The sequence below is a fragment of the Athene noctua genome, chromosome 2 (assembly GCF_965140245.1).
Source record: "Athene noctua chromosome 2, bAthNoc1.hap1.1, whole genome shotgun sequence".
NCBI lineage: Eukaryota > Metazoa > Chordata > Aves > Strigiformes > Strigidae > Athene > Athene noctua.
The window spans coordinates 76,462,794-76,490,584 of NC_134038.1; the positions used below are offsets into that span (position 1 = coordinate 76,462,794).

The 27,791-nt window shown below is 40.4% G+C and overlaps 1 protein-coding gene across 2 annotated transcripts in view; it reads left to right on the forward strand.

Moving 5' to 3' along the window:
* GRB10 (growth factor receptor bound protein 10) overlaps positions 1-27,791 on the forward strand; it is a 147,430-nt gene that overhangs the window by 31,332 nt on the left and 88,307 nt on the right. For both annotated transcript variants that reach the window (XM_074899464.1, XM_074899465.1), the window contains exon 2: positions 5,930-6,027. In XM_074899464.1, coding sequence (XP_074755565.1) covers positions 5,977-6,027 — 51 coding nt within the window. In that variant the 5' untranslated portion in view covers positions 5,930-5,976. The remainder of the gene's footprint in view (positions 1-5,929; positions 6,028-27,791) is intronic.

Sequence of the window (27,791 nt, forward strand, 5' to 3'; positions counted from 1 at the left end):
GAGAATTATATTCCCGTTTTTTATAAGACCAGATTTTTTAGTATGGAATCGTGGGAGTGTTTGGACGTAACTGAAGTGCTTTTGATTGATTTATATTTTGAACAGTGCTATTCATTTTAGTGCGCAACACTCACATGAAATTTTAACTAGAACAATGCTTTGTTTTCAAAGATGTTCAAAGTATTACTCTAGGCAGTTGCTCTGTATCACAGACTTGCAAATTTCTTTTGGGTATGTAATGTGTGACAAAATGTGTGTGTGCATATCAACCCATGCAAGGGAAGTGGGAAGAAATTGGGAAATCTGCAAGTGTTCTTAAATATTACCTCCTGCTAATCTGAGTAGGCCATCAGGATGTCAACCATCATGTCATTAAATCTTTTGCGGTTGAAGAGTATGATGGTGTTCTGGAGCATTCGGGGAGGTGTTTTGGAGTCAAAAGAACTTGTTTGAAGGGAAGTTGCCCAAGTATTAGTTATCAGCATGGGAAAACTGGGGACTTTGGGTGTGGGGAGGGATGTTCAGAGCTGAGAAGAGAAGCAAGCATGTGTTTGGAGTGAGTAAAATGGGGAAGTGGACAACAAAAGGTTTGTTATGATTAATCGACTCTGATTAATCAATCCTCTGACTGCCCAACAGAGCAATGCTGTGTTTCTTGTGCAGGAAGCTACCAGTATTGGTTTGAAGTCAGTCTTTTGGTGCTATTTGGTAGCCTGCACTTATGAACCTTAGAGTCCTGTTGACCAAATGATCACCTTGCAGGTGGAAGGCATCCTCAGTTTTATAAACTGACAGTCTTTACCTGAAACCATCACCAGAAGAGGGGAAGTTGTTTTAGAAATTCTTACACATACTCATTGCTAAAGCTGTGATGGAGTCTGGTGGCAAATGCGTGTGCTGCTGAGGGTGCTATAGAACCTAGTCTTCTTGGTGCAGACAGCTAGGCGATCTGGTGGTACTTTCTTTCCAGCCCATGTGGTCACGCTTCCTTCTTGTGAGAAGTTGTGCGGATCCTGTCCTTGCGTGAAAAAGCACATCTGGGTCCTGCGGTTTAAGTGCAGCTGGGGACACTGTTAGCTGTCAGGTCTTTCAACTACAGAAATTTCACTGACATGCCTCAAGCTGCTCGTATCCAAATGTTATTTCCATTGTAACTATGGCAATAGGAGTAGACTAGTAAGGAAGTATGTGTATGTGTGTCTTCATGCCCTGTGTTGGTGTAGAAGATTGCTAGATGCATCCATTTAACCACCTTATCTTCAAGCCATGCTTCAGTGAAATCTATGTGTGTATGTATATATATTTAAAAAAAAAATAATCATAGAATGGTTTGGATAGGAAGGAACCTTAAAGATCATCTAGTTCCAGCTTCCTCTGTCACAGACGGGGACACCTTCCACTAGATAGATCAGGTTGCTCAAAGCCCCATCCAATTTGGCCTCAAACATTTCCAGGGAGGGGGCATCCACAACTTCTCTGGACAACCTCTTCCAGTGTCTCACCACCCTCACAGGAAAGAATTTCTTCCTTATATCTAATCTAAATCTACTGTGTTTCAGATTAAAGCCATTGCCCCTTATCCTATTACTATGCTTCCTGGTAGAGTCCCTCCCCATCTTTCCTGTAGGCCCCTTTTTAAGTACTGCAAGGCTGCTATAAGGTGTCCCCAGAGCCCTTTCTCCTCTAAGCTGACAACCCCAACTCTCTCATCCTGTCTTCATAGAAGAGCTTCTACAACCCTCTGATCATCTTCATGGCCCTCCTTTGGACTTGATCTAACAGGACCACATATGCAGAAAAAAACCAAAACACTTTCCTAGATACTATGAAGTAGTGGGGAGTCTGGAGCCAGATCTGTGGAACAGTTGAGATCTTGCAGATTGCTCTTTGTGTGGACCAACAAAATTGGGTCTTTTTTCTCTGGCTCTTCAAGATGTTAAATTGTAAGTGTGGTAGAGTTGACCCAGACAGTCTTGGAGGTAATTTAGGGGAGAATATTGTGTGATCTCAGTTGTTTTAAGACTTAGTTCTAATTTCCTATAAAAATCCAGGTTTGGCTTGCTAAACCTCATGCTGTAGTGTGGGGAGAAACGAAGTGGTGATGCCGAATGCCTGAGAGAGTAAAAGAGAGGGAAAAGATTTTTAACCTGTATGTTAAACCTGAGATGTTGGAGAAAAGTCTTCAGATATGTCAAAATCTAAGGTTATATTGAAGCTTTTTTTCCCCTTTCCTCTTCTATAGTGGTTCAGTTAAAACCGAACATTACAGAAGAAAAATAATATCCAGAACCAGAATATTATTCAACAAATTTAAGCTACTTTTCATAAAAGAGCATAACTCCAATTTTCAAGAACTCTGGAGCTTGTCTTGCAACTCTGCCAGGTTAAAATATTTTCTTTTTTTTTCCTCCTCCTGTTCCTAACTAATCTGCAAGCGACTGCGTTTTAAAAATTATTTTTCTCCTGAATTTAAAGACTTTGACAGATGGCACATGTAGAACCTGGAAAACTTCCTGAATTGGCAGAGTGACCATACCCTTGCCATCTCTTCCTACCGCAGTATCTGTAGGTGCGTAGGCTGTGTGTGTTTCCAGAGTGCTGGGTGAGATACCGTTTCCTCTGCTGGGAATATGCAGAGAGCAAGTGATAAATCAAAAAAGCATACCTGGTGATAGGCTTAATTTGCAGTTAATAGATAACTTATTCTACTGGTTAGGTGGGTAATTTGATTGTGACTAGAAACAACTCACTCAGAGCAGTAGTAATCTCCAGGGTTCGTACCTGCAATGTTTTTCATGCAGGATGAATATCATTCTTTGTTTATATGATGGGAGTTGATTTAACACTTTGAGAGACCGAAGCATCAAAGCTACACCTCACAGTAGACTATCCTTTAGGCTAGAGAATATCATACTGAAACCAGACCTTATGACCTTTGAAACTTGGTTTATTGTGACTGTCCTTTCAGAGACCCTCCCCAAGGAAGACCTCTTAAGCCAGTAAAAAGTAAAAGCACATGAAGTTGCTTGGTTTTGAATGTGCACAGGCTGTCTCGCTCAATGCTTCATGACAGTTCTCACCACTGAATGTCCTGAGTTTAACAGTCACTGCCTACATAGTTTGTTTTCTATTTACAATCCTTTGGAGTTTCCCTCCCTCATCTAAGGCATTTTAGGAAAAGGGCAGTAATTTGGCACTTATATGTCTTTTTGCTATTTGTGCTGTTTATCTTGCATGGAAAGAACATGTAAGTCTGTATGCAGTTACGGTCTCTGAAGAGAACTGACATGCTAAAAATCATTTTTAAAGACAAAAGTAAAGAAAGCTGATTTTTCTTCTAAATCTTTTAAATCCTAATTTTTATCTGCTGAATACATGAATTGGTATAGAGTTCTGTTGCTATAAAATTTATTACTCAATGTGGTACAACAGGGCCTTAGATCTTAAAGGTGAGCAAAGGCTTTTTGTATTCTTAGGGTAGGACTACTTTGATAAACTGCTTTTAGACAGACAAAAGAGATGCGATCTTAAATCAGTGTTAATGTGTGACTGACCAGGAATGATATCATCTAGAGATTATTGCTTTCCTCTGTTTCTGCGGTGTTAACAAATGAATACTCAAGAATGTAGCAGTGAAGCAAATGGGTCTTGATAAATTATGCAGTCTTGACTCCAGCTATTGTTCGAGGTAATTTATGTTCTTCCATTGGCGTAATGGGGCTGTGGCATAAACTGCAGCACTCCCTGGAGTAGACAAATTGGTCTGGTATTGTTTAGGAACATATTTAATCTATCTTGCTATAAGTGAATTGGTGCCTTTTGCTGAAACATCAAGAGAAAGACTGGTATTTTGATATTCAGGCCTAAATAACCTACAGTTAAATTTACAGCAGTTGTGCCTTTTTCCTGTTCTCTAAATATTGAAGTGATAATAAACGTAAAACTGTTGCAACGTAAGGCTAAATTATTTTCCCTTATCCCTTTAGGTAAACTTTCTTTAATCTTGGTGGGTTACAGGCTAATAATACAGTTCTCTTTGTTCTTCATGTGTTGTACCAACTTAAGAACTTCTATTGTCTAATTTCACTTCAGACTTACAGAAAACTGTACTACCCAAAGTGAAAAGTTGCGTTTGGTTTGGTTTTTTTATATGTCAGCCAAGATAAGAGATTTCAATAGATCTGTACTTAATTCTCCCAGAACAAACAGGCAAATCTTGCCCTGAAAATGAAATCTTCGGATCCATCTTGAAAACTGACTGCAAACTTTTAGGTGTGAAGTGGGAGTTAGATGACTGTAGATGACTGTTTATATGTTTAAAGACTAGCAACAGTGCAAGTTTGGTATCAAATGCCTATAGAGTTAGACATTTGAGGTGGTCTTCCCCCACTCTCCTGCAGTGTGAATCCTTCAGGATTTTGGTTTTAAACTTAAATGCTATGGAAGAAAACATCTAGAATACATAATTCAATTTATGCACACTGGGTTAAATAGATTTTCAAACTTGCCATTGCCAAGATCGGTTTCCTCCAAAGGTAACTAGCTACATGAACAGATCCTTGAAAGCTGCTACCTCGGGAAAACTGTAGAAGCCAGTAACTCCTTTCTGGAAAGTAGTTCCCAGGAGTTTTCCTGCCTTTTTGATAGAGGATGCAGCGGCTACCATATATCAGCCCAACTTATCCTGGAACTAGATAAAATAACGCTTCCTTGATGAGTGAGTGCATGGTTTATGTGAACCACAGGCTGCAGCTCCCCTGGGAGCGTTTTTTCCAAGATGGCTTTTACCCTTGTCCATGACTTAACTGCCTCATAAATCTTTTTGGGAGCTTTGGTTTGGTGACAGTTCATGTCTACTAGAGAGCAGTGGGTAGCCTGTTTAAAACTCAAGGCTCTTGTTTTGAATATGTACTTGATAATTAACAGTGAACAAGACAGGAACTCTCTTGCGGTAGGAGTAAAAGTTCTGGCTCTGCTTTGCAGTCCATGCTCTCTCCCCCAGTCACCATTTTTTTCATCTGCTTGGAGGTGGCATCACTTACACTGCAAGGATGTCTCCAGCTGAATGCCACTGGTTGGGAGAAATGCTGGGACCAGCAAATTATGCTTTATGTATTTATATGCTTTTGTTTAATTTCCTTTGTTATGAAGCAGCAGTTGAAATCACTTTCTTGACATTGGCTTAATACTGCCTTCTCTTTTGTCATTTTTTCACATTTCTTTAGCTATATGCATATCTGAGTATGTTTGCAGTAGACTTCTTGTCAAGCTCTATCTGATCATGGAAGTGATGCTTAAAAGAAACACTACTCACTTTGCAAAGTTGCTGCTAATAATCACTTGGAAGAGGAAATGGAAGATTTGGATGCAGATTTGCATGGGACACCCTATTTGATATATCACCTGAAAATAAAGTCATGAGAGAAAAGGCAGGTGGGAAAGGGTAAAAGGAAGAAGTTGTGTAACTAGGTGTTGAAGGCTAATGCTGCATAATGATCTCGATCTTACGTGTTTTTATGGGTCTTTTCCAACCTAAATGATTCTATGATAAGTGTCTGTCATCTTAATTCACTCCTAGGTTTCAATATTTTCTTTCCACAATTGAAAACATAGCCTCAGTTGGTAAGAGCCAGTCTTCAAATGGTTAGGGTCTAGGTATGAAGAGTCTTGTCTTTTTTGCCTGGACTGTGGAAATAGAGGAGGAGCTATCCAGTCTGAGAATAGTTATATTGGGCTTTTGAATGAAGTATCAGGTTGAATGTGTTTTCTAGGCTACAGACAGCAAATGTGCAGATTTGCTACTCCAAGTTGATGCAAATCCTCGCCACCTCATCTTGCTCTTCTCGGTCTTCCCCCTCCAACTGTTTTCAATAATAAGTTGATGAAATGTCTTCAGTATGGTTTCTGACAGTTTGTTTGTACTCTGCAGGTCCTGTGAAGCAGTAGATGTAATTTGAAGAAAATTTGAAGGAACAAATGGCTTTAGCTGGCTGCCCAGACTCCTTTTTACATCTTCCTTATCGGATAGTAAGTTATGAAACTGCATGTTCCTGTCAGCTTGTAGCATCATATTGCTGTGTGCCAGTGATTGATTGTGCATTCAAACTTTTCATCAAACTGCTAATAGCTGTCTGGCAATTCTCTGGGTTTTGCTAATGTTTGGGAACAGAGGCTCTGTTACAATCCTATATTCAAGAGCTGCTGCTGAAAAAAATTGGGTCACTAATATATACTGATTAAGATTTGATATCTGTCCTCAAAATAGCCAGTTCATATTTGGGAGAAGGCACTTGTTTCCAAAGAAAAATTGCAAGCTACAATACCAGTGTAATGCCTTGCCTCAAAAAGTATCAATGTTTGCAAAATGCTATATTTGTAGGAATAAGGCAGAGATTTTTACACTTGGTTGGATCCAGTGTTTGTCAAGTCATTATGCTGTATCTAAGCACCCAATATGGCATATTACAAAGAATATATTAAAAAAAAATCTCAATTCAAAGATGCTAGGCAAAAATGCACTTAGAAGTTATCTTTTTTTTTTCCCCCAGGCAGTTGTGTTGGCATCATGCATGCTTTGTTTTTTTCATGGTACTGAAAATTTGTTATTTTGCACATGGCCTGGTTTTTGCCCTTTTTTCTTTTGCTTTCATAGTGTGCTTACCACCCTAAGCATTCAGTTATGATTTTGGGTCCTGCAGATACACAAATAAAGAGTATCATATGACATTGAAATCTTTTTCTCTTTCTCCCAAGAGAAACATTACTACTAGTGATTACCACAGTCATGCTACTCATTTGAAAGAAAAGTAAAAAACCAAACAAGTCCCCAACAAACCTCTATAGGGTTTTGTTTTGTAATATGCCAACTTACAATTTTTTTTCCCCTACAGGAAACTTAAATTAGTTAAAAGGCTAATGTTAGTATATGATGAGTTGTCAGTTGAATGTACCTGAATGCTTTTCCTGATAAAGGAACCGTTATGTTTTTCCTGTTATAACTGCTTTTGCAGTTACAAAAATAGAATGGACTTTGAGAAATCGGGTGTCCTGAAAATCTGTTACTATACTTAGACCTATGATTTTTAAAGAGTATGTGAATATATGTGCCTGGACTTCTTAATTTTGATGCACTGTGAAATTATGCTTCCGATTCATTTAGAGCATCATCTGAGTCATGATGCGAAGCTGAGGGAGAGGAGAGCTATGTAAGAAAAACTTGACATTGTAGGCAGTCATTTTTGAGCTGCAAATTCTTTACTGAATGTCAAGCTTTCTCATTAAAATAGTGTCTTTAGTGGTTCATAAGCAGTAAGAACGTGAATTTGCCTTGGTACTTCCCCTGCTCTTACAAACCCTGTAGATAATCTGCTGTAGTCTGAGGTAGTCAACAGACTAGAAATGTCAAAGCAACATGGATGACTTTAAGATGGTGGAAAACTCCCTGTTAATAAATTTGCTTTGGTCATAGCATACTGTGTGTTAACTATCCTAAGTGTTTGTAACTGGTTTAAAGATTAGCTTTGGAAGCCCATTCACAACTACTGTGCCTTCTGTCAGAAGTGAAGTTCACATTAAAAAAAAAACCCAACCCTGAACATCTGTTTTTCCACCCCTACTAAATCTGACTTAGAAGCTTTCATCAACTTGTCTTTCAAATTTGGCTACAGTGCCAGTATTGTGTTGGTAGAGGGCTGAAAGAAGGTTAAACTAAATATGCTCTAGATTAGAGTGTGAAGAAATATTCTATTTTTTTCAGTACACTTTCTGACTTAATATGAATGGAAGGCTATAGTGAACATTCCTTCAGAGTCCTCACGGTTGGGACCTCTAATGCTGTAACTTCAGTGTTTAGAATAAATTAACATGTTGGAGTTTGGGATTACATGCAAAGCAGACAGTAAGAGAAATGAGAACCTGGATAAGTGAATATACATACAAAGTATCTTTTAGGATGCCTTGTCAACCCCCCTCTACCCTTCATTTTTCTGGTTTGGGGGGAAACAGGCAAGGTATAGTTCTCTGACTTTCTTACTTGGTTCTTTGTTTGCAATGTTTGCTGCTTTCAGAAACTTTCAGGTCTTGCTTAAGAGTGCCTTTTTTTTAAAAAAAAAACCAAACCCACCCAACTTTCTCAGGAGTTAACACATAAACTAGTCACACTGAGTGCATTCTCCTAGAAACAATCTCTAGCTTTGTGGAAAAAATCAATACTACCTTTTAGTGGCTTTCAGGAGCCCTTTCCAAATTTTCGAATTCTTCAATAAAAATCCGTCAGTGAGAATTGGCAGTGTTTGTCTTCTGTTCCTGGAAATTCAGAACATAGTCCCAGAATTTCTCAGAAAAAATGGGATGATTTACTGTGTTTCCGTTCTTTTGCAATCTGTAGTCACAACAGTATTTATGTGCAGTGACTTGAACTCTTGGGGAAGATTTAGTTCTTTAACCCTTTGGTGCATGAATTGTACAAGTCCCTGACATAAATAACAAAAGGATGGATTTTTCTCAGTTTCTGAAGATAAAATTCTGGGCATGTGGGAATGTTCTGTTCATCTTCTATTTTCTGCCTTCCACTTATTTTCTCATAACCAAGATGCAGGCATGACCTTATTAATAATTAATAGTTTGTTTTCAGAGAGCTGAGTTCTTTTATTAGTTAAAGGACTTGTTCACATCATACTCATTGTCTAACGGCATAAAATGCACTACAAGCACTTGGTCACAAAATAGGAAGAAAATGGAAATTGCTTTCTTCTACATATACAGAGCTGTGGATTTCAGGTTTGCTAATAGTCCTCTTGACCACATAAGAGAGCAGAATATTGCACGTCATAATTGAGAAGCTTTGTGCATTTCAAGAGTAGGGAAGTAAATGCCTAAGAGAACTATCCAGTTAGAGGCTAGCTACTGTAATAAAAGCCTCCTTTTAATGATGTCAGATTTGTGGATGTGAAGATGATATACTGCTTTACTACAACAGTCCCATTTCCTTGCCTTCAGCTGGAGGAACAGCTAGACACAGGTTCTCCAGGTTTTAGTATGTCAGCTTTGATTCTTCTTTTCAGTAAAAATGATACAATCAGTTAGACACCTTTGGAGGTCATCTGACCCAAGTCCATGGCATATTGAGGTTATACTTGTTTTCGTACTTTGTCTCAGTGAGTGTGGGTTTTCAGGAGACTTGCTTTTTACATTTTCAGGGATTGTTTGCTTTGGGTGGTTAGAGAGGGCTTTTGTTTTAACAGGAAAAAAGAAATCTTCAGAATTACCTCGGTGGATGCCATATTCCTCATCCCTATGAAGTACAGAAGCCTTCTATGTGACAGTCTTATCTGTGCCACTTCAGAATTGAACAGTTTGATATTTGGTGTTAATATAGGTATACATGCTGCTGTCCATGTTTGCGTGAATAAAATATCTTCTGTCCTAAAAAACACAGCATGAAAAAAATCAGCTGCAGAATTTGTGTCCAAGTAGACTGAAAACCTGTGTGGGAAAGGCTGTCAAGACCTATGTTTGACCCTTGTTGTCTGTATGACAGTGTTTGAAAATCTTGGTTCACTTAGCTACTGACAGGTGTTTATCAAGACTATAGGGATCTTTCTTATGATTTGTGGTGGATTGACCTTGGCTGGATGCCAGCTGCCCACCAAGCTGCTCTATCACTCCCTGCCTCAGCTAGACAGTGGAGAGAAAATACAATGAAAGGCCTGTGGGTTGAGATGTGAACAAGGAGAGATCACTCACCAATTGAGACACTGTCATGAGCAAAAAAGACTTGGGGAAATAAGTTTCATTTATTAACAAAATCAGAGTAGGGTAATGACAAATAAACCCAAATGTCTTCCCCCAGCTCCTCCCTTCTTCCCAGGCATAACTTTATTCCCCCTTTCACAACCTCCTTCCCCTGAGCCGTGCTGGGGGGCAAGGGATGGGGTTTGTGGTCAGTTCATCACATGTTGTCTTTGCTGCTCCTTCCTCCTCAGGGGGAGGACTCCTCACACTCTTCCACTGCTCCAGTGTGGGGTCCCTCCAACAGGAGACAGTCCTCCACAAACTTCTCCAGTGTGAGTCCTTCTCATGTGCTGCAGTTCTTCATGAACTGCTCCAGCTTGGGTCCCTCCCACAGGGTGCAGTCCTTCAGGAACAGACTGCTCCAGCTTGGGTCCCCCATGGGGTCACAAGTCCTGCCAGCAAACCTGCTCCAGCGTGGGCTCCTCTCTCTGTGGGTCCACAGGTCCTGCCAGGAGCCTGCTCCAGCGTGGGCTTCCCGTGAGGTCACAGACTCCTTCGAGCATCCCCTGCTCCAGCGTGGGGTCCTCCCCGGGCTGCAGGTGGATCTCTGCTCCACCGTTACCCTCCATGGGCTGCAGGGCACAGCTGCCTCACCACGGGCTGCACCACGGGCTGCAGGGGAATCTCTGCTCTGGCACCTGGAGCACCTCATACCCCTCCTTCTTCACTGACCGGGGTGTCTGCAGGGTTGTTTCTCTCACCAATTCTCCTCTCTCCTGGCTGCTGATGTGCAGCAGTTTTTTCACCCTTCTCAAATACATTGTCCTAGAGGTGATACCACTGTTGCTGATGGGCTTGGCCTTGGCCAGCAGTGCGTAAGTCTGTCTTGGAGCTGGCTGGCATTGGCTCTGTCAAACATAGGTGAAGCTTCTAGCAACTTCTCACAGAAGCCACCCGTGTAGCCCCCCTGCTACCAGAACCTTGCAATGCAAACCCAGTACATGATTTTTAAGACTCAAAATAAATGGTGGGTTAATTTATTTTCATTAGGCTTAAACGTACAAGGATGATGTTTGTATAGAATTTGGCCCAGAGTTTGGGTTTTTCATGCTAATGGAGCAATATGGAAGGACCGGAGTGCACAAGCAGGCTTTCAAAATCTTTGGGCATAGCTGAGTGAAAAAACACCAGAGGCATTATTGCATTGCGTCATTCTTCTACATATTGTATGAAGAAATGAAGCTGAAATGTTGCTACTGCCAATGCAGAAAGTCATCAGATTTGTGAAATATGGTGTCAGTCAACAGATATTTAGTTGATGATGCTCTTGTTTTAACAGCTTACATGTATGTAGTGTAGAGGGTTGACGGACTGCAGCAGACAAAGTACAAAGCAGTGAGAACATTAGTGAATGTTTTTACAAGATGTTGCCTCCAATATGAAGTTACAAAATGTGTCTCCCTGAGTGCAGACTGTAAATGTTTTCTACAGATAGAATTGATGCTGCTTGGTAGTTTTGTTGAAGAACAACTGGAGCTGCATTTCTAGCTTCTCTGTTTTTCCTGGAAAGAAACAGGTTTGAAAAAATTGTCCTAGAAGGAGTTATTTTCACTAACATTGGAATAAAAGTGTGGTGCTTACATCTTAAGGAGGCCACTGGAAGGAAGTGCACTTGCCCCCACTATTATGTGTCATCAGAATATTGTATATGAAACATTGTTCATGTTATTTTGCATCTCACACTAAGCTTTTACACACTGATAAGTTTCTCTTCTTACAAGAAATACCTATTGATTACTTTTTTTGCTGTACCAGTTTACCTTTCTACAATTTCAACTGAAAGCCTGTACTTAACTGTTTGCACTTCTACTTTTGTATTCTAACTTACATGGAAATTGACTGGCAAAACATGAAGTATTTTTTGAATGTGAATGTGAACAAGAAGTTTCAAGTGTCTAGGTCCACATATTTCAATTACAGAAGACTTTTTAACCCACCAAAAAAAAGACTCAAAGCACTCTAATGGTCAATCCCACCATTTACTAATTGTATTATTACTAACAGTGGTGAGGAAGCAATGTAGATGTTGCAAATCAAGTGAGGAAATTACAAGTGAAGAAGCTTAATTGTGCATCTTCCTTTTAATGGCTTCATGCTTATGCTTGAACAGTAAACTGAACCAATCTTCTAATTTTGTTATGTCATTATATGCAAGCAGTCTCTTAAATCTGTCCCTTGATTTAGCTCTGGGTTTTATATATGTTTAAATCTACAGTTTACTTTTTCTTTTTTTTTTTTTTTTTTTTTTTACTTAAGAGAAGGCTGAGCGGGAATCTTATGAATGTATATAAATACCTGAAAAGAGGGTTCAGAGAGGACAGAGCCAGGCTCTTTTTCAGTGGTATCCAGTGGGAGGATGAGGCAGTGGGGCAAATTGAAACGCAGGAGGTTCCCTCTGAATACTGGGCAACACTTTCACCATGAGGGTGGCTGAGCGCTGGCACAGGTTGCCCAGAGAGCTGATGGAATCTCCATCCTTGGAGATACTCCAAAGCCATGTGGACCAGATGACCACCAGAGGTATATTCCAACTTCAGTCATTCAGTGATCCTATGAAAATTAAAAGCAATGGATCTCTCTTAGATTCTCACTTCTGTGCAACTTCAAGATGCTACTTTAAGACTGTAAACATACCTGCATTGATAAAACCAGGCCATTTTCTGGCATTTTCTCACAAAACTTCAGGAGACCATTCTGAAGTAATAGTAACAATCAGTTTAGCAGACTATAGCACCAAACTAAATCCTGTATTTTTTTTCTTATGAATGGGATTTTTTCTGAATGAGTAAATATTTAACAAGCTGTTTACCAACTGGTTATTTTGGAGATCTACCAGCATGAGTGTTTTCATGTTAGTAACAGCTCTCACTTAATGGAAGAGAGAAGTTCATGTACTAGTCCTAAGATAGCTTCATACTTCAAATGTCTGTGTAAATATAAGAGAACAGAAACCTGAAATATAAGAGAATGGAATTTTTTTAAATTGGCTTTGTTAAAGTCAACTGGAATTACATTAACAATAGTTGGGGGGTGGGGGGTGTTTTTAATGAACCTTCCTCCTACAGATGTTCTGTGCTCTACATATAAGTAAATAATAACTACTGGAGCAGATTATTTTGTTTAAGAGGAAAATAAGATTGCTGTGCTTTTGGAGCTGTCACTTTTCAAGAAAGTGCTGTGGCTCGGGTGATTCTTAATGTTGCTGTCCATGCCAATTGGCTCAGACAGGCCTTTTCTATCCTTGGAAAAGACCGGAAATATAATGTTGTCTTATACTTAAGTATTTCCAAGAAATATATCTAGATAGAGACCTTGCTAAAAGTTATGCCCAGTAGATTTTCTGAACTTACACAGTCTGAAGGGAAACTGATCAAATGAAGGACAGTATTTCATAAGCACTTAAGATTTCTTTTTCTACCTTAAAAAAGGAGGGGGGGGAGGGGAGGGAACCCAAACCACCACCCCACAACCAAAATCCCATGATTCTGCATTCTTAAGTGTGGTCCAAGTCTGGGAGGAGAATTTTTCTGTTTCTAAAAAGAAACTCTGGGTACAATTTCCAAATATATTATTAATGTTTTATCTCATGGCAGGGATAATTTTGTTTCTACACTTGCAGACCATATACTTGTAATGCTATAGCTGAGTTCTGAACGGAAGCTGCTGATTCAAACAAGAACAAATAGCCTATGATGACTTTGATGGTAGATGTGCCACTTTGTAAAGCTAGGGATAAGAATAATCAAGTCCACCTAGCACTAGATAGGACTGAAAAGGATCTTCACCTGCTTCTTTTGCATCGTCTTAAGATTTTTTCTTTCCATTTCTAATATAATGCAGTCTGACATACACTTTTAAAAATTTCTTCCTGGGTTCCCACGAAACTCTGTCACTTCTCAGGTATATCTTTCGTTCCTACTGTTGCAGGTATGTTCCCTTTGTGGCGATGCGGCATGGAGAGTGTGGCACAGAACAAGAACTTTGTTCTTGAAGGATTGGCTTTGCTTTTTCAGGATGGACTTTTACCAAATTGATCAGCTTTCAGGAATCCTTCATGTAGAAAGGGCCAGATTATTGGTATTAATGGCCTTTTATGCTAGATAGTATTGATATTTTAATCTAAGGCATTAAGATACAGTGTTTTTCTTTCTGGTTTTGAAAGAACAAGCAATCAAAGGTAGAACGCAAATGCCCAGCAAAGCTTTCAGGCTTTACTGCTATTTTAAGATAGCCTTGGCTTGTGTACTGGTAAGACCAGTGTGCATATTTGAAATTCTAGTCTCCACAATGAAAAGACAAGCCTTCGGAAACAGCCAGTGGTTTTGGAGCATGCTTGTCCTTTGCAAGCTGAATGTTAAACAATGACTTAAGACTCTACTACACACTGGCTGTAGCTCTTGATGTCTTACACACTGGCTCCATTTTTTGACATAATTTTGGCAACTGGGGGAACCTGGCAATCCTTCATGCTAGAGGCCTTAGCTGTAATAAAGCGCTTTAGTTATTAGCACAAGTAAATAGTTGTCCATTTGTGCTTCATTAATGCATATTAGTCATACAGTAAATACTGTCATGCTGGCAAGTTCCCCAGAATACTGAATACTTCTTCACAGTTCAGAAGGGGGTTTCTGACAAAGTGGTGTTGGCACCTTTCTTGAAGAAGTTCTTGAAGCTATTAGTGTAGGAGAGTGACAGACCATTATTTCAGCTCACGTGGGTATTTGTAAAACTGATACTTCAGTGGAGTATTTTTGATGAATTTTATGCTCTGCAGTAGGTCCTTCTCAAGTTTACAGTTAACTTTTCTACAGTCTTCAGCTATATCTGAGGCAAATTGCTTTGGGCTGTGGGGAGTACAAATGACGTGCCTACTTTTCTAATGACAATAATTAGATATTCTAAAATCCTGTAAGATTGTCCAATATTGTAAAATTTTATATATTTGAAGAACCTAATGTGCAACAGTATGAGGAAATCAGAAAGTAGCACAATAATCCATGATCTGTGTGCTTTGTTTTTTTTGAGAGATAAGACCCTTAATATAGACAGTATAAAATTGTGAGCTGAAATTTCAGGTATGACTTGTTCTTTGGAACAGCCAGCATAGATTTACCAGCTGCTGCTTTTGTCCTTCGTGTGCCTGGCAATGACTTCCAGGAGGACTTGCCAGAAACTGGGCAAGGCTGACCAGCTTCTGGTTCCTCATATCCTCATCCTTGTCCATTTTGAAAATGAATGTGATTTTTTGCCTCTGCAGTTATCAGGATCCTCATCTGATCACTGACTTACTTTTTGAAGATAAGAGTGAGTGGTACTGGCCAGCTTCCTTAGCACCTTCTAACTCGTCCTATCTGGTCCCAGGGACTTGGTCCAGTTAGCTTATGTGATCCATAACCTTCCTTTGCTGTGAGCAGTAGTTCAGTTCCCCAGATCTGACACTATGCTCAAAGACCTCGGAGATGTGAGGATGAACTTTTCTAGGAAAAACTGAGGCAAACAAGTCATTCATCTTGTGTCCTTAGCTGCTGAGTCTTGTGGATGACTGAGCATTAACTAGACTAATACTAGCATCTTTTTGTCCTTGCTTACCTGTAGAAATATTCCTTGGTTTTTTTCTTGGCATCCTTTGCTTGCTCCAGCTATTCTGCTAGGGCAGTATCTCCATATTCTTTCTGTGTAACTCTTTCTGCTTTGACCTTCTCTGTGTTTCAGCATTTGAGCTGAGGCAGGAGTTGCCTGTCCATTCACCCTGGCTTTCTGCCATTCCCCTGTCACTTTCTGTATGCCAAAATGGACCATTCTTGAGCTTTGAGGAGGCTGTCCTGGGAGATCACCTTGTTGTCCTGGGCCCCTTGGTCCTTCAAAGCAGTCTCCCATGGGAACCTGGCAGACAGATCTTTGAGCAAGTCAAAAATCTGCTTTCCTGCAGTCCAGGACTGTAATTCTGCTAGCAGTCTTGCTCCCTTTGCTTACTCTTGTTACCTTCACCTCAGCATGCCATTAGTCTGCCATCAACCTTGACCTCCCCAACTGATTCCTCTTTGTCCATGAGTGGGCTTTGCTAGCTTGTTGGTCAAGCAGAGTACTTCGCCAGTTGGCTCACTGATCAATTGGTGATGTTATCTTCAACCCATTCCAGAAATCTTTGTAGTGTCCAGTGCTGGTTGCAGTTGGAACTGCATTATTTGTGAGTAGGTGAGAAATATGATTTAGCTGATTTGCCTCCAGTTTCTTCCCATCCCATGCACCTGGCTGCAGAAATTGACTTGTTTGGACTAGGCAAGGCAGATACTGTGAGCTTTCATCTTCAAGGTAATGGGTGCTTCTTTTGGAAACAAGCATTGGGGTGGAAAACAAGGGACTTGCCAGTGTGACAGAGAAGCAAAGGAGAACCTCAGGGTGCTAGTCAATATCCCAGGTGCCTCCTGGCCTTCCTTTGTGGCTTCCCAGCCAAGCTCTTGGTACTTGGTCTCCTGTCATGGTACCCTCCTGTCTTCCATGGTGTTTACTCTCTCTCCCAAGGTTTACATGCAAGTAGGCTGTATCCCGTGTTGCCTTCTCTGATGATCTACTGCCAGCCATATCTCCTCAGAATCATCCTTGGGGCAGTGTCGGGGAGCTCCCCCTCACCAAGTGGCTTGTGAGCTTTCACCCTCAGGTCTGACTGGTGCTGCTGTCCTTTGGTCATGAGTGTGCCTGGCTTCAAGTCATTTGGTGGGGATGGGCATAAGGCAGTAGGAGTCCTAGCTAGATGTTCACCACTGGGAACTCACTGTAAAAGAGATGCTGCCCCCTACACCTGGTGTGTGAAGAGGCAGTTGCAGGTCAGGAAGTAAGGGCTGATACAAGCCTTGAAATGCACAAACTGCCTTATTGATTGTAAAGAGAGCGTGCCTAGCCTGGCAAGACTAACATCTCCCTTCCTTGCTTGTGGGTTTTCTGTCTCCTCCACCTCTCTGGCAGGAACCTGAACTGTCCAGGATTTCCTTGACTAGTGGTGGTGTGCAGGCTGATAGAGAGCAGTGCCTGGGGGAACTTGAGAGAAGACATTTTGGCCCTCCTGGAAAGAGATCACTGCCTCTTTCTGGAGGACATCTTGGCAATGGTGATTCAGGAGGAAGTGACTGTACCTGTGGCTAGTTCATCCCTATGGGCTCTCCTTCCTAATCAGCTCTCATGTGCTCTGTGTCTCCTGCCACCTGGTTGAGTGAAGCCCTTTAGTCCTGCACAGTCCTTCTGTGTGATCTTATTGTGTTCCCCCTCTACATATTCTTCTTCCAGAGCCCCTCTCTTGGGCTTATCCTTCCTTGACTAGCAGGGAAGCAGGAACTCTTTGGCCAGCCAGGAGTGGTTGCCATCATCCACACCACCATGACTGCTTGCCATGACCTGCTGGAAAGATTTCTGCAGAAGGTAAATCTGGGATCATGTTACATACATATTCTTCGGTGTCTTGTGTTATTTGTACTTGTTAGATCATTTCAGTTACTTTCTTGAATGTAGCAGATACCCATTTATTAAAGGAACTTACAGCATGTTTACCCATCCACACATGCACACTCAATTTATGTGATTTTTTTCTTCCTTTTAAAATTCTTGACAGACTCAGAATTTTTAAAACTAAATATTAATGTCAACATTTGAGGTAGTCACCTTAAGCTTTTTGTACCTTGAGGTGCTTGTAGAGCCTGTTCTTTAAGGTGAATGCAAATTAAGACTTCAGAGTGCCCATTACTCTACTTCTGATTCATACAGAAGTATAAGGCAGTGTGTTGCAAGTTTGATGGGAAGAATGCCTTCCTACCTGTGTGCTGAAGTTTCTGCATGCTTTTTTTTTTTTTCTGACATGAGCAAATGATTAGCCAAGTGTGCTAAAGATGTTCTGAAAAGGCATGTCTTGAAATCTTGTTTTTTCTGGAGTCCTTTATGTCCTCAAAATTATGATAAACTGCTCGCTGTTGAAATGAATTGGCTGGATGGTTTGGTTGCAAACCATAACTGCTATGCTGGATGAAAGCAGGTTGGAAAAATAGTTTTCTGACAGCGTATCTTTTAGAGTATGACTTGCCCTGAAGATTAAAATAAACCCAAACCCACAAGGCCAGTTCTCATCAGCTGTCCCACTAGCATCTTATAGAATAGCATTATTAGGATGCAAGATTACACACATGCTGTCAGTATTGTGGTGGTGTGTTAATGAATTCCCAGGTAGTTTTCCACAGTCAGTTTCCTTGTTTTAGCTAGATGTAATAGTTTTCAGTTTAACTGTATCCAGAAAGTGGCTTGTTTCTGAAGCCTAGTTCAAAGTTTTTCTCTTTTCTTCCTCATTCTGTGATTCCTTTTTTTTTGATCTGTGGTTTGGCTTTAATCTCAGCAGGATTCTTTTCCACTACCTTTATTCCACAGATCTGCATTTTTGGGTTAGAAAGAACATCTCAGAGCTGAATAGCTCAAAATAGAATAGCTGTAAAAGTTACCACCCTGAGCCCTAGAGTTGATCACTATCTCAGCTGAAGTGTGGTACCTACTCATGTGCAAGCTGCTAGCCTCTTGAACTGCAAAGTAAACAAGTCATATTCTACACCCCACACACTCATCTTCAGCAGTGCTTTCAGGGAAGAGAAAAGAAGAGAAAGTGTTTTAAAGCCATTTTAATACTGATTGAACAGCAGCTCATCTGATTGCATCCTATCTTCCTCGGAGTGAACAGGAGAATACATTTGCAGAAATGTTCTTATGGTTAGTAGCTGTAGTGTTTCCTTATTGCTAAAGCCAGCACAATCAAATGTTGTGCACATGGCAGTATTAAACTGGAGGATTTCTTGAACTTTTTGCTGGCTGCCCAGCTTTGCAATCTCTGAAATCTGTCCTGGTTTGGATACCCTGTACTTGAGTAGGTCTTGCTTGGGGTGGTTTGCTTGTTTTGGTTCATGTGCTACCTTGGCAATTTTTGGCATGCCAGATCTTTTTCCAGTAGCATACTGATAGTTACGAAAATTCTTTGATCTGTCGAGGCCTTAACGTAGCCCAGTATTCAGAAGATTTGTGCAGAATTAATGCAGGTCCTGCTGCTAACCACACTGAAGTGTTGCAGTCTATGTTCTGATGTTCTGTGGGTTACTTTGTTGGATGTGTCCAGTTGGTCTTAGCAAAAAGTGGAGAGAAGCTGTACAAAATAAATGGTCACTTGACACATGCTGTGAACAACTAGTTATAAAACCAACCAAAACCTTCCAAGTGTGAAGAGGTGATTGACATGCTTGTTTTTAGCAACCAGACTTTTTCCAAGTGCCAGTTTGCTCAAAAACTAAAGACTTACACTTTGTATTGGGTTTTCCTGGAACAGCTTTCAACTTTACATGTAATCTGTTGTTATTTAAATGCAAATTGCTGAGCTTTTGCAAATTTTCCTCCTTTAGAGAATGTGAAGTCAATAAAGATTTTCAGATAAAGCCATCTTCTTGATGCAGGATAACTGAGCTACCTGCAATTAGCTCACTTTCCTCAAGGAGGAGAAAATATCGCAGCCCCTACATTGAGATAGATATATATACACATATAAACATATGTATTTATTAATACTGGAACAAGTGTAGCTATTAAGTAAATTTCATGCTTTACCTAGATTTTTGAAAATCAGACAGAGCTAGGTAAAGTATCTAGAGCACTAAGAAAAGTTCTCAGGCTAAAAAAGTACCTTTGAGCTATTTGGATTTTACTATAGTCAAACTAGCTACTAGTTTTTTCTTTCTGATAAGGACTCTGGAGATGTAGGACACACTGCAAGGGTTTTTTTATTTGGAGAAAGAGGGATAAGACACTGGTGCACTGAAATATCCAGGATGTCCCCTGTTGTTAGTCTTATATTAATTTTTGTTTTGTTTTCTTTCCAGCTGTTGTGAATTGACAATTTGTACGTAGGCAGTGCTGCAGTGTAGTTTGTATTAGAAATATTGTCCAACAGTTGCTAACACTTGGGGGCAGTGACTTTATGAAGTCTAATAGAGCATCACCATTGAGGATTTTAATTTTTTTGAAAACTGTTTTGAACATCAGTGTGAAAAGTGCAGTGATGCAGCTTTCTTAAAACTGAAGGTCAAATGAGATTCAAACATGATCAATTACATTCAGAAATATAGGTTTTGTTGGTAACAGTTGGTGGTTTTTTTTTTCTGATGGCTTGCAAAGTACCCATATATTGTAGACTGTTTCTTACACGCCATTATTTTGATTGCATAAATTACTGATTTTCTCTGAAAGTAGAACCCTACCATTTGGTTGGGGTGAGTGCAATGCTCTGTTCCAATACAAGATATGATGCTGCATGAAAATGCATGATTGTTGTGCTTTAGAGATGAGTCTGTGATTTCTGTGGATTTGGGTTTTTTTTTGATGGGTTATGGAGCTGTCAACTGTGTATAAATCTTTACCCCATATCTGAGATTTTCAAATGTCTTCTTTTTTGGTAAAGCTTGCTGTTCTGGAGATGTGTTAGTTCTGTATCTAACTGAAAGCAGGTCACCTGAACTACAAATGTCTTGTCTGAGGTGGGCAATTAGTTCTGAAGCAGATTACATCATGTAATAGGTAAATGGTTCTTTATCTAAGCAGAAAGGTGTGTGGTCAATATATTTAGGATCATAGGTTTGATGAGATGGGACAGACATTTCTAGACCTAGTTAATTACTCATGTAGTGTCAAGAATGACTCTTCAGGGAAGGAGGGGTATCAAACACACCTTAAACTGCAGCAGTTGACCAAACTGACTAGAAAGAGGAGAGATAAGATCCATATCACTGATAGTCGAAGTCAATAAGGATAGCAAAGTAGTCTTGTATAAAGTTGTTCAAAATGACATTTTAAATTAATCATATTTTCAGATTGAAGACCTAAAGAACAATTTCATTAGCAATCTGAGAGTTACTTTGCTCACTGGCGTCTGGTAAATTTTAATGGTCTTTGTAAGCACAGTGGCTCTTGCCCAGTGGAAGGTTTGTCATTTTAGCAGTCATTTTATCATATCTGTTGAGGACTGTGAAAAATCATCTTTACCTATTGGCCTGTTCAAACCCTCAGTCTGAACTTGAGCCATCAAGAAGACAAAAGGGGATAGCACTATTGCCTTTAAGAAAGCAGACCCAGATTTAGATGAGATAAATTCCTTTGCTCTGTGTTTCATGATACTTTCATTTCTTTGTTAGTCTTGAGTTTTCAGGACTGCCTAGCTATAAGGGTGCTTACACTTAAATGTAGATTACAACTGTGGTTGCAGATTCCCAAAGTGTAGAGATTTTAATATCTGTTCTTATAGAAAATGCACTTGTACAGAAATATAATGGTTCCTACAGCCTAGATATCATTTTCCCTTCTCTCTTCCTTCCCCTGGCTTGAGATACAGAAATGTGTCACTGCAGTGCTGGATCTGAGAATCTACCAGGTCATCGTTTCATGCACTCAGTCTTTCAAGCAAGGTTAATGCAGGGGATCATTGGCCTGTGCTGGGACAGACTGTCCAAGGCAGTTCGCAGAACATCTCCCGTCCACTTGGTGTAAGGGTGCTGTCAAAACCTGACTCCCGAAGCCAGTGTTGCTGGAAGCAGCTGGCCAGCAGCAAGGCTATAACTGGAGCCCTAGTAGATTTGATGCCAAGTAGAACAGACGAGCTACCTTGTATTTCACAGGTCTGAGCACGGGAAGGGCAATGGGTTGAAAAGGATCAAATATCCTGTACCTTCTTTCTGTGTTACAACATCCCCCAAAAGAACATGTGAAGATTTTTTTTTTTTTAGTGCAAGCTGAAAGACAATAATTTTGAAAACACTTTTTCAGAATGGACAGGTATGTTAGCAGTTATGTGATGTGCTGAAATTTTCTGTAGCACCTGGGCACAAATATTCCCATTATACTTCTTTTAATCTTTCTGATGAGGAGGGAATATAATCTGACCATACAGAAACTTGGAAAAAATGTAGAAGGTGACCCTGGTAAGGATTCTTGGATAGGCTAAAAGTTTTGTGAGCAACAATACATCATTATGGGTTGTGTGGCTCCCTTAAAATGCATGAGCACCATCCAATATAGTAGTTAACCAGTATGGATTGCTAAATTCCATTAGAGCCTTGTTGTGCTTTTAACTCAATTTAAGTAGTGTAGTCTACAGTTCTTTGATAAGAGAAAATCTCACTGAAAAGCCTCTTTAAAAAGAAGATTAATATAACAGTTATTTTATAATTTATTTGGGTAACAAAACTCAATTTTTCTGTTTAATTCCTATTGGTAAATACAATTCTCCCTCAGAGAAAACAGATTTTTCAGGGACTTTATTGGTGGAGTCAGTATTGACCAAAACCAAAGAGCTTGGAACATGCAGTAAATTAGGGTTTTGGTAGCTTTGTCAGTGGCAGTCCCTTGCCAGTGAAAGTGACTTGCTTTGGAGGTAAGGCTAATTTACAATTAAGTACAAGCTAAAGATAATCAGGATCTGTGGGCACCAGCAGAAGAAACAGAATTTCCATATAAGCATATAATTTTCTACTGTGAAGAATTTCCTAATATATACTTCATTTATTCAGTGGTGGTTAGAAATGAGAAGGAAGCTAGTTTGTTTTAAAAAAAGAAGCAAAAAGGCACTTTATCAGGAAGTAACTGCTTCATTTTTGTAAGTGCTTGCTAGCTGAAGACAGCTCTAAGAAGTGATTGCTTTCACTGAGAACCTTGTCCATGTTTCTTTTCTGTATTTCAAGACTTTATTTTAGCTGTAAACTATGTAAACTGTCTCTAACAGCCGCGGTGGTTTTAGTCTCATTAAAAATAGAACAAAGCTTTTAGCATTTCTAAGCCTGTCAGTTGGATTCCCTCCTTGCTAGCTGATTAAAAGACAGCAACCATGATGCACTGGATTTTCTTCTACCATAATAAATGGAAGTCTGATCCAAAAACTGCATGCTGTGGAATATACCATCCATTTTCTCTGTGCGGAGTACTGGGAGACAACTAAATTCTTGCAGCAGTGGTTAGTTTCTACTAAGAGAGGACAGTATCTAGTGATAGAAATGTAATTTGATGTAGTTCTAGCCAAATTCTGGGTTTAGTAGTGTTGAAAACCTTGCTAATGCCAGTCTTGCAAAGACCAGCCTAGAGGAGCTGAATCTAAGGCTTGCGTGTATGCGTGCTGTAAAAGTGCATTGCTGAAGCTGTCAGCTAACATGGTATGCTCACTCCTGCCTTACTAGAGAAAAGTCTTTTATGAATAAACTGCTGCTAACAGATACTATTGGAGGTTGCTAATCATGGGCCAGCTCTTGCCAGATTAGATTGATTGATTTATTTCCTGGGAGCTGAAGAGCCACTTTTTTAGAAAAAGGAAAAAGGAAGAAGGTGGCTAGTAGGAAACAGTAGCTTTTGGTGTGAAAGAATACTGCTGTGATAGCAATTGCAATGCAGGTAATAACAAAGTCACATAACTGGCAATATTCTTCAAAATAAATCTGAAACACCTTCAGAAAAATAACTTTCTGGCTCAGCTATAGCAGTATATTGTATAACTATATCAGTCCATGTATTTAAGAAAGCTTTTTTTCCTGGTATAGAAGAAACACTTCACTGACTTGAGGTATGCACACTATGTGGTTTTATGTTGACAAACAGGGTCCAAACCCCCAATATTTTTCTGAATTGAAGGACTTCCTGGTCAGTGGGTTATTGAAACCTAGATGGGGGTCGGGAAGGAAGTTCCTCCAAGGTCAGACTGGCAAGCCTTTCTGCCTTCCCCTGTATCATGGGATGTAATATAATTCCTGTGATTCATTTAACAAATTCCCTGCCACTGCAGAGACATAGACCACGGATGCAGGTCTGTCTTGTCAGTCTATCATTTTCCTTCTTTCTCTTCTAATTTCTGGTATGTTTTGTTTCTTGTAGCTATTGTATATGTTGTGTGTGGGCTGGCAAGTCTGCTGAGGGCTGTAAAAATGTATGGATAGCAATAGGTCTGTGCACCCTGCCAGGCTGTCGCATGTTTTCAGTGATTTGCAGCACTGAGGATCGGAGGTGCTGCAGTGTGTCAGGAGGAATGTGCTACTGCCTTTGCTGCTCCTGTAATCCCAAGATGGGCTTGTTTGTTCCTGGTCTCTAGGGTTATCACTCTGTCTTAACAGCCAGCAAATGTAAAATCAGAAGGATTCCTGCAGTTTGTGGCTTTGCTACTTCAGGAGAGAGAGCCTGACTTTTGACAAAGCTAAGTGGCTTTATTTTAAACCCTTGTTTGTACAAGCTCTCTTAGCAATGGGAATGCTAAAATTCTAGGTTCACGGTTACTCTGTTGACTTACTGAGCCTTTCACTTGGCTCTTACCTAGTCAAAATTCAAACAACAGTAGTTAAGAGGCAGGAAACCTAGTTACAAGTCTTTAATTATGTAATATGTGGGTTGTCTGAGAATGTGCTTTAAAGTTTTTTTGCCTAGTGTGCAGAGCCTGTTTTTTCTTTATTTCTGTGACATGTTAAACACTGGCCTGTGGAAGATGTGATTGGAGCTCTGGCAGAAGACACTGTGTTTGGTAAACTTGAAATCGGTGGCAAAGCAGTGACTTCGTACAAACCCAAGAGCCTTGCTCTTCCCTCATGACTGTACTTGAGACAAATTTCCTCAAGCTCTGGGGTGTTAGCAGACTGAAAATATGTTGTACCAAACAGCTACTTGGTAGGAGACTGTGCTACTGTATTTAGCCAGTAAGAAGCCGAGTGACTTAAATCTTTTAAGAAAGGAGTGTCATGTGCATTACTAATTGATCTAGAAGGTGGGGTTTAGATTAGAGCTTTAACGTTGGTCTGGATCTGTCAGGTAGATTTCTTCCTGTAAGAGCCTATATGATTGCCTTCACAGGCCTAGGAGAAAATTCAGTGACAGAACAAACTGTGGATGGCTCCAGATACCAATAAGCTATCAGAAAGTTTACTTAAACGAATGGCACTTACCATAATTGAGTCTGTTCTCCTCCTTGTACATTTGATGCTTTAAGTAAACCAAAGCTGCAAAATCATGGTATAAAGAAGTAGCATAGCTTAGAAAACAATGCGGGAAGTTACATAAGTGCAAATAGTCTTTTCTTTCAGAAGCGAAGAATCATATGAAGCAGTCCTCAGAAGAAATGCTGCCTAATCTGTGTTTTGCCTAAGGAAACTCCAGAAGCATGTTAATGGCAGTACTGGGTCATGTAAAAAAATCTTAATCTACCCCAGTGTTCTTCGTCTAAGAGCAACAAATTTCAGATACAAAGAGTGGGTGTAATTTCTCACAGTATCCCCTTCGTGCTTCTGGAGCCTGGAGCTGTGTCCACTCTTTCACAGCCCTCGATGGGCACCTCTTCTGTAAATTTCAATAATTGTGTTTTTTGGAAACCACTTCCACTTGAACACTTTGCAATAGTTTCCTCAGTCTGTGCTAGCAGACAGTACTTCATTTTGCTTTACACAGGTTGCCTGAACAGAGTAAAGCTAATGACTTGGCTAATTTTCTCTTTATGCTTGAATAGTTTTAAGACCTCTACCTCAGTGTGATAAAGTAGAACCAGCAGGTAGGCAGCAAGCTTCTGGCACTGCAGGAGTGCCTCTGCAAGCTGAGGCATATCTGCCGTGATAGTCTCCTAAACCACAGTGGGACCCGTCGGCATGTCTGACTTGACTTTCTGTTGTGCTGGATGGTGTACAAACATCAGAAGTATGTCATGATCTTAATTTGTCGCTGTAGGACTGCTGGCATGAATATGCGTGACTCTTGCTCAATTGAACCTTTTGTTCAGGGGCATGACTGTGTGGGTTTGCAGACAGCTACAGTAAATCCAAAGCCAGGGACTGTTGTCTTGGTGGTCTGGATGTCCTCAGTCTGGCCATGCTCCCAGGAGCTTCCGAGAAACTGTGCTGCCACTTGTAGCCTTGCTTCATCTCAAACTTCCAGTGAAGTTAGAGAAAGTTGAAGCCTTCAGTAAAAGGGGATTTCCAGACTCTAGAGAAAGCTGCTCTGTCTCAGCTAATGTCAGAAAGGGTTCTTCACAAAGAAAGAGGGAGAAGGAAAGTATAGATCATACTTTACTGTTCATACTTTCAGATCTGCTTCCTCCCTTCTCTCATCCCTATTTACCTGTAAGATTATCCTAAATGACTGGCTGGATAACCTTTGCTGAAGGAACCAAGATGAGAGAAGCAGCAATAAAGTAGTAGCAACACTCTGGTCAGCCTAATAATGCTGTCTCGTACTGATAAATACTCCTCTGAGCTAAACTGCAGGTGGGAACAGTAGCACTTGGAGCTGAAGTGATTGAAGAGCACGTGTGCATAGAGCAGAGCTGCTATAGTATGTGGCTGTCTGATTCTCTGATTAAAGCACCAGATTTAATGTTTTCTTTGATAACTGAAATGTTTATCATGCTAGCACAAACAGCAGCAAACATTTTATGTCATAGTTGAAGGAGTGCAACGTGAAAGACTTGGTTATAGATTGAAAAATAAATCCAGATTGTCCTGGTTACTGATATGTAGAGATAACACTGTTTATAAGTGGACTTTGGCTCTTAACGCAGCGCAAGAGTGTTGCATTTTGAATCGTGCAACGTAGGTTTGCAAAGGGACACTGAAATCTAATGTGTAAAGACAGTATGTTTGGCTATATGAAATGGTAATGCTTTAAAGGACTGTAAAAAATAAACCCTGCTTCAGATCCTTCTAGCACTCTTGCTAGTCACTCAAATCATCCTTGGTCGCAGATGCTGACTGACAGAGAAAATAGTACATGCAAACAAGTCGGCAAGGGCTAATGCTCAGCTAGTTTCTAAAAATACTACAATAGCTGGATGGTACAGTAAGTTAAGTAACATGCTTTAATTTCATATTGAAAGCATTTATTGGAAGAGGATGGAGATCTGGGGATTAAAACATGGAGCAAACACGTGGCTTAACCAGGAGCCTGGTTTCAGCGGCAGTGGGGGGAGATGGTGATGGACCAAAGCAGGTGCCCACCTTGCTGAGGGCCTTGTCCACAGCTCCAGGCTGGAGCGCAACAACAAGACTGCTGGCAGGGAGCAATTATATAACTTTTTCCCCCCTCCCCTTCCTTTTTTTAACCTTGTTCAGTGTTTGTCTGATCTCTTCTGTAGCTGGCCAAGTGCCACTGTTCATCTGTGCACAACAGACACAAACAGATTCTGGAGGGTCCTGTGAAACTACCTTGAGCTCTTTAAATCACACCGCCCTTAATTTTTCTCCTCTGCTGCCCACATTGCTTTAACGGGTGTGGCTTTGTTTATGCATGTCTGTTGCTTTACTTTAGCACCTGGGTTATACTGGCCCTCAGTGCCCAGAGGAAACCTTTGATTCCATGCTTTGCTATAGCTGCAGAAGTCTGCAGACCTTCTGAGCAGGGGTTTGCACCTAAAGAAATGGGCAGGGGCATCAGCTTTGTAAGGGCAGCGCCAGCAATCATTAGTCACTGAACTGTCTGCTTCTGAAAACACTGATATATCTTACCATTACTTTAAGATTTGTGAATGAGGCTTGTGATTCTCACCATCTTCTGGTACAGCTGTAAGGGGATTCCAGAAAGGATGAATCTTATTCCTGTAAATTACTGGCAATTGCTAGTTTTGGTTTTTTTTTTAAAAAAAAATCTGTTTTAACTGAAGAGTTCTGGGCTTGCAGCCATCTGTAAGCCTGAAATAAGGTGGTCTCAGTTAAGTATTTCTGTGTTACTGCTGTGGGAAACCCAAAGGTAAAAAGGATGCATCTTGGCCACATCTCATCCTCTGTTACTACATAGTACTGCATGAATCTTGCCTTCCACTAGCAACTTTTATGTCTTGGGACAATTGAAAACACATTTAGGTATTTAACAAATAGCTTATAACTGATTTTCCTGTTGCACCTTCTATTTCTGTTGGGATGCCCTCTTCCCAGCCAAGAGGCAATACACCAACTGCATCTGTGTGTCCGTCTGGACTTGTTCCTGGG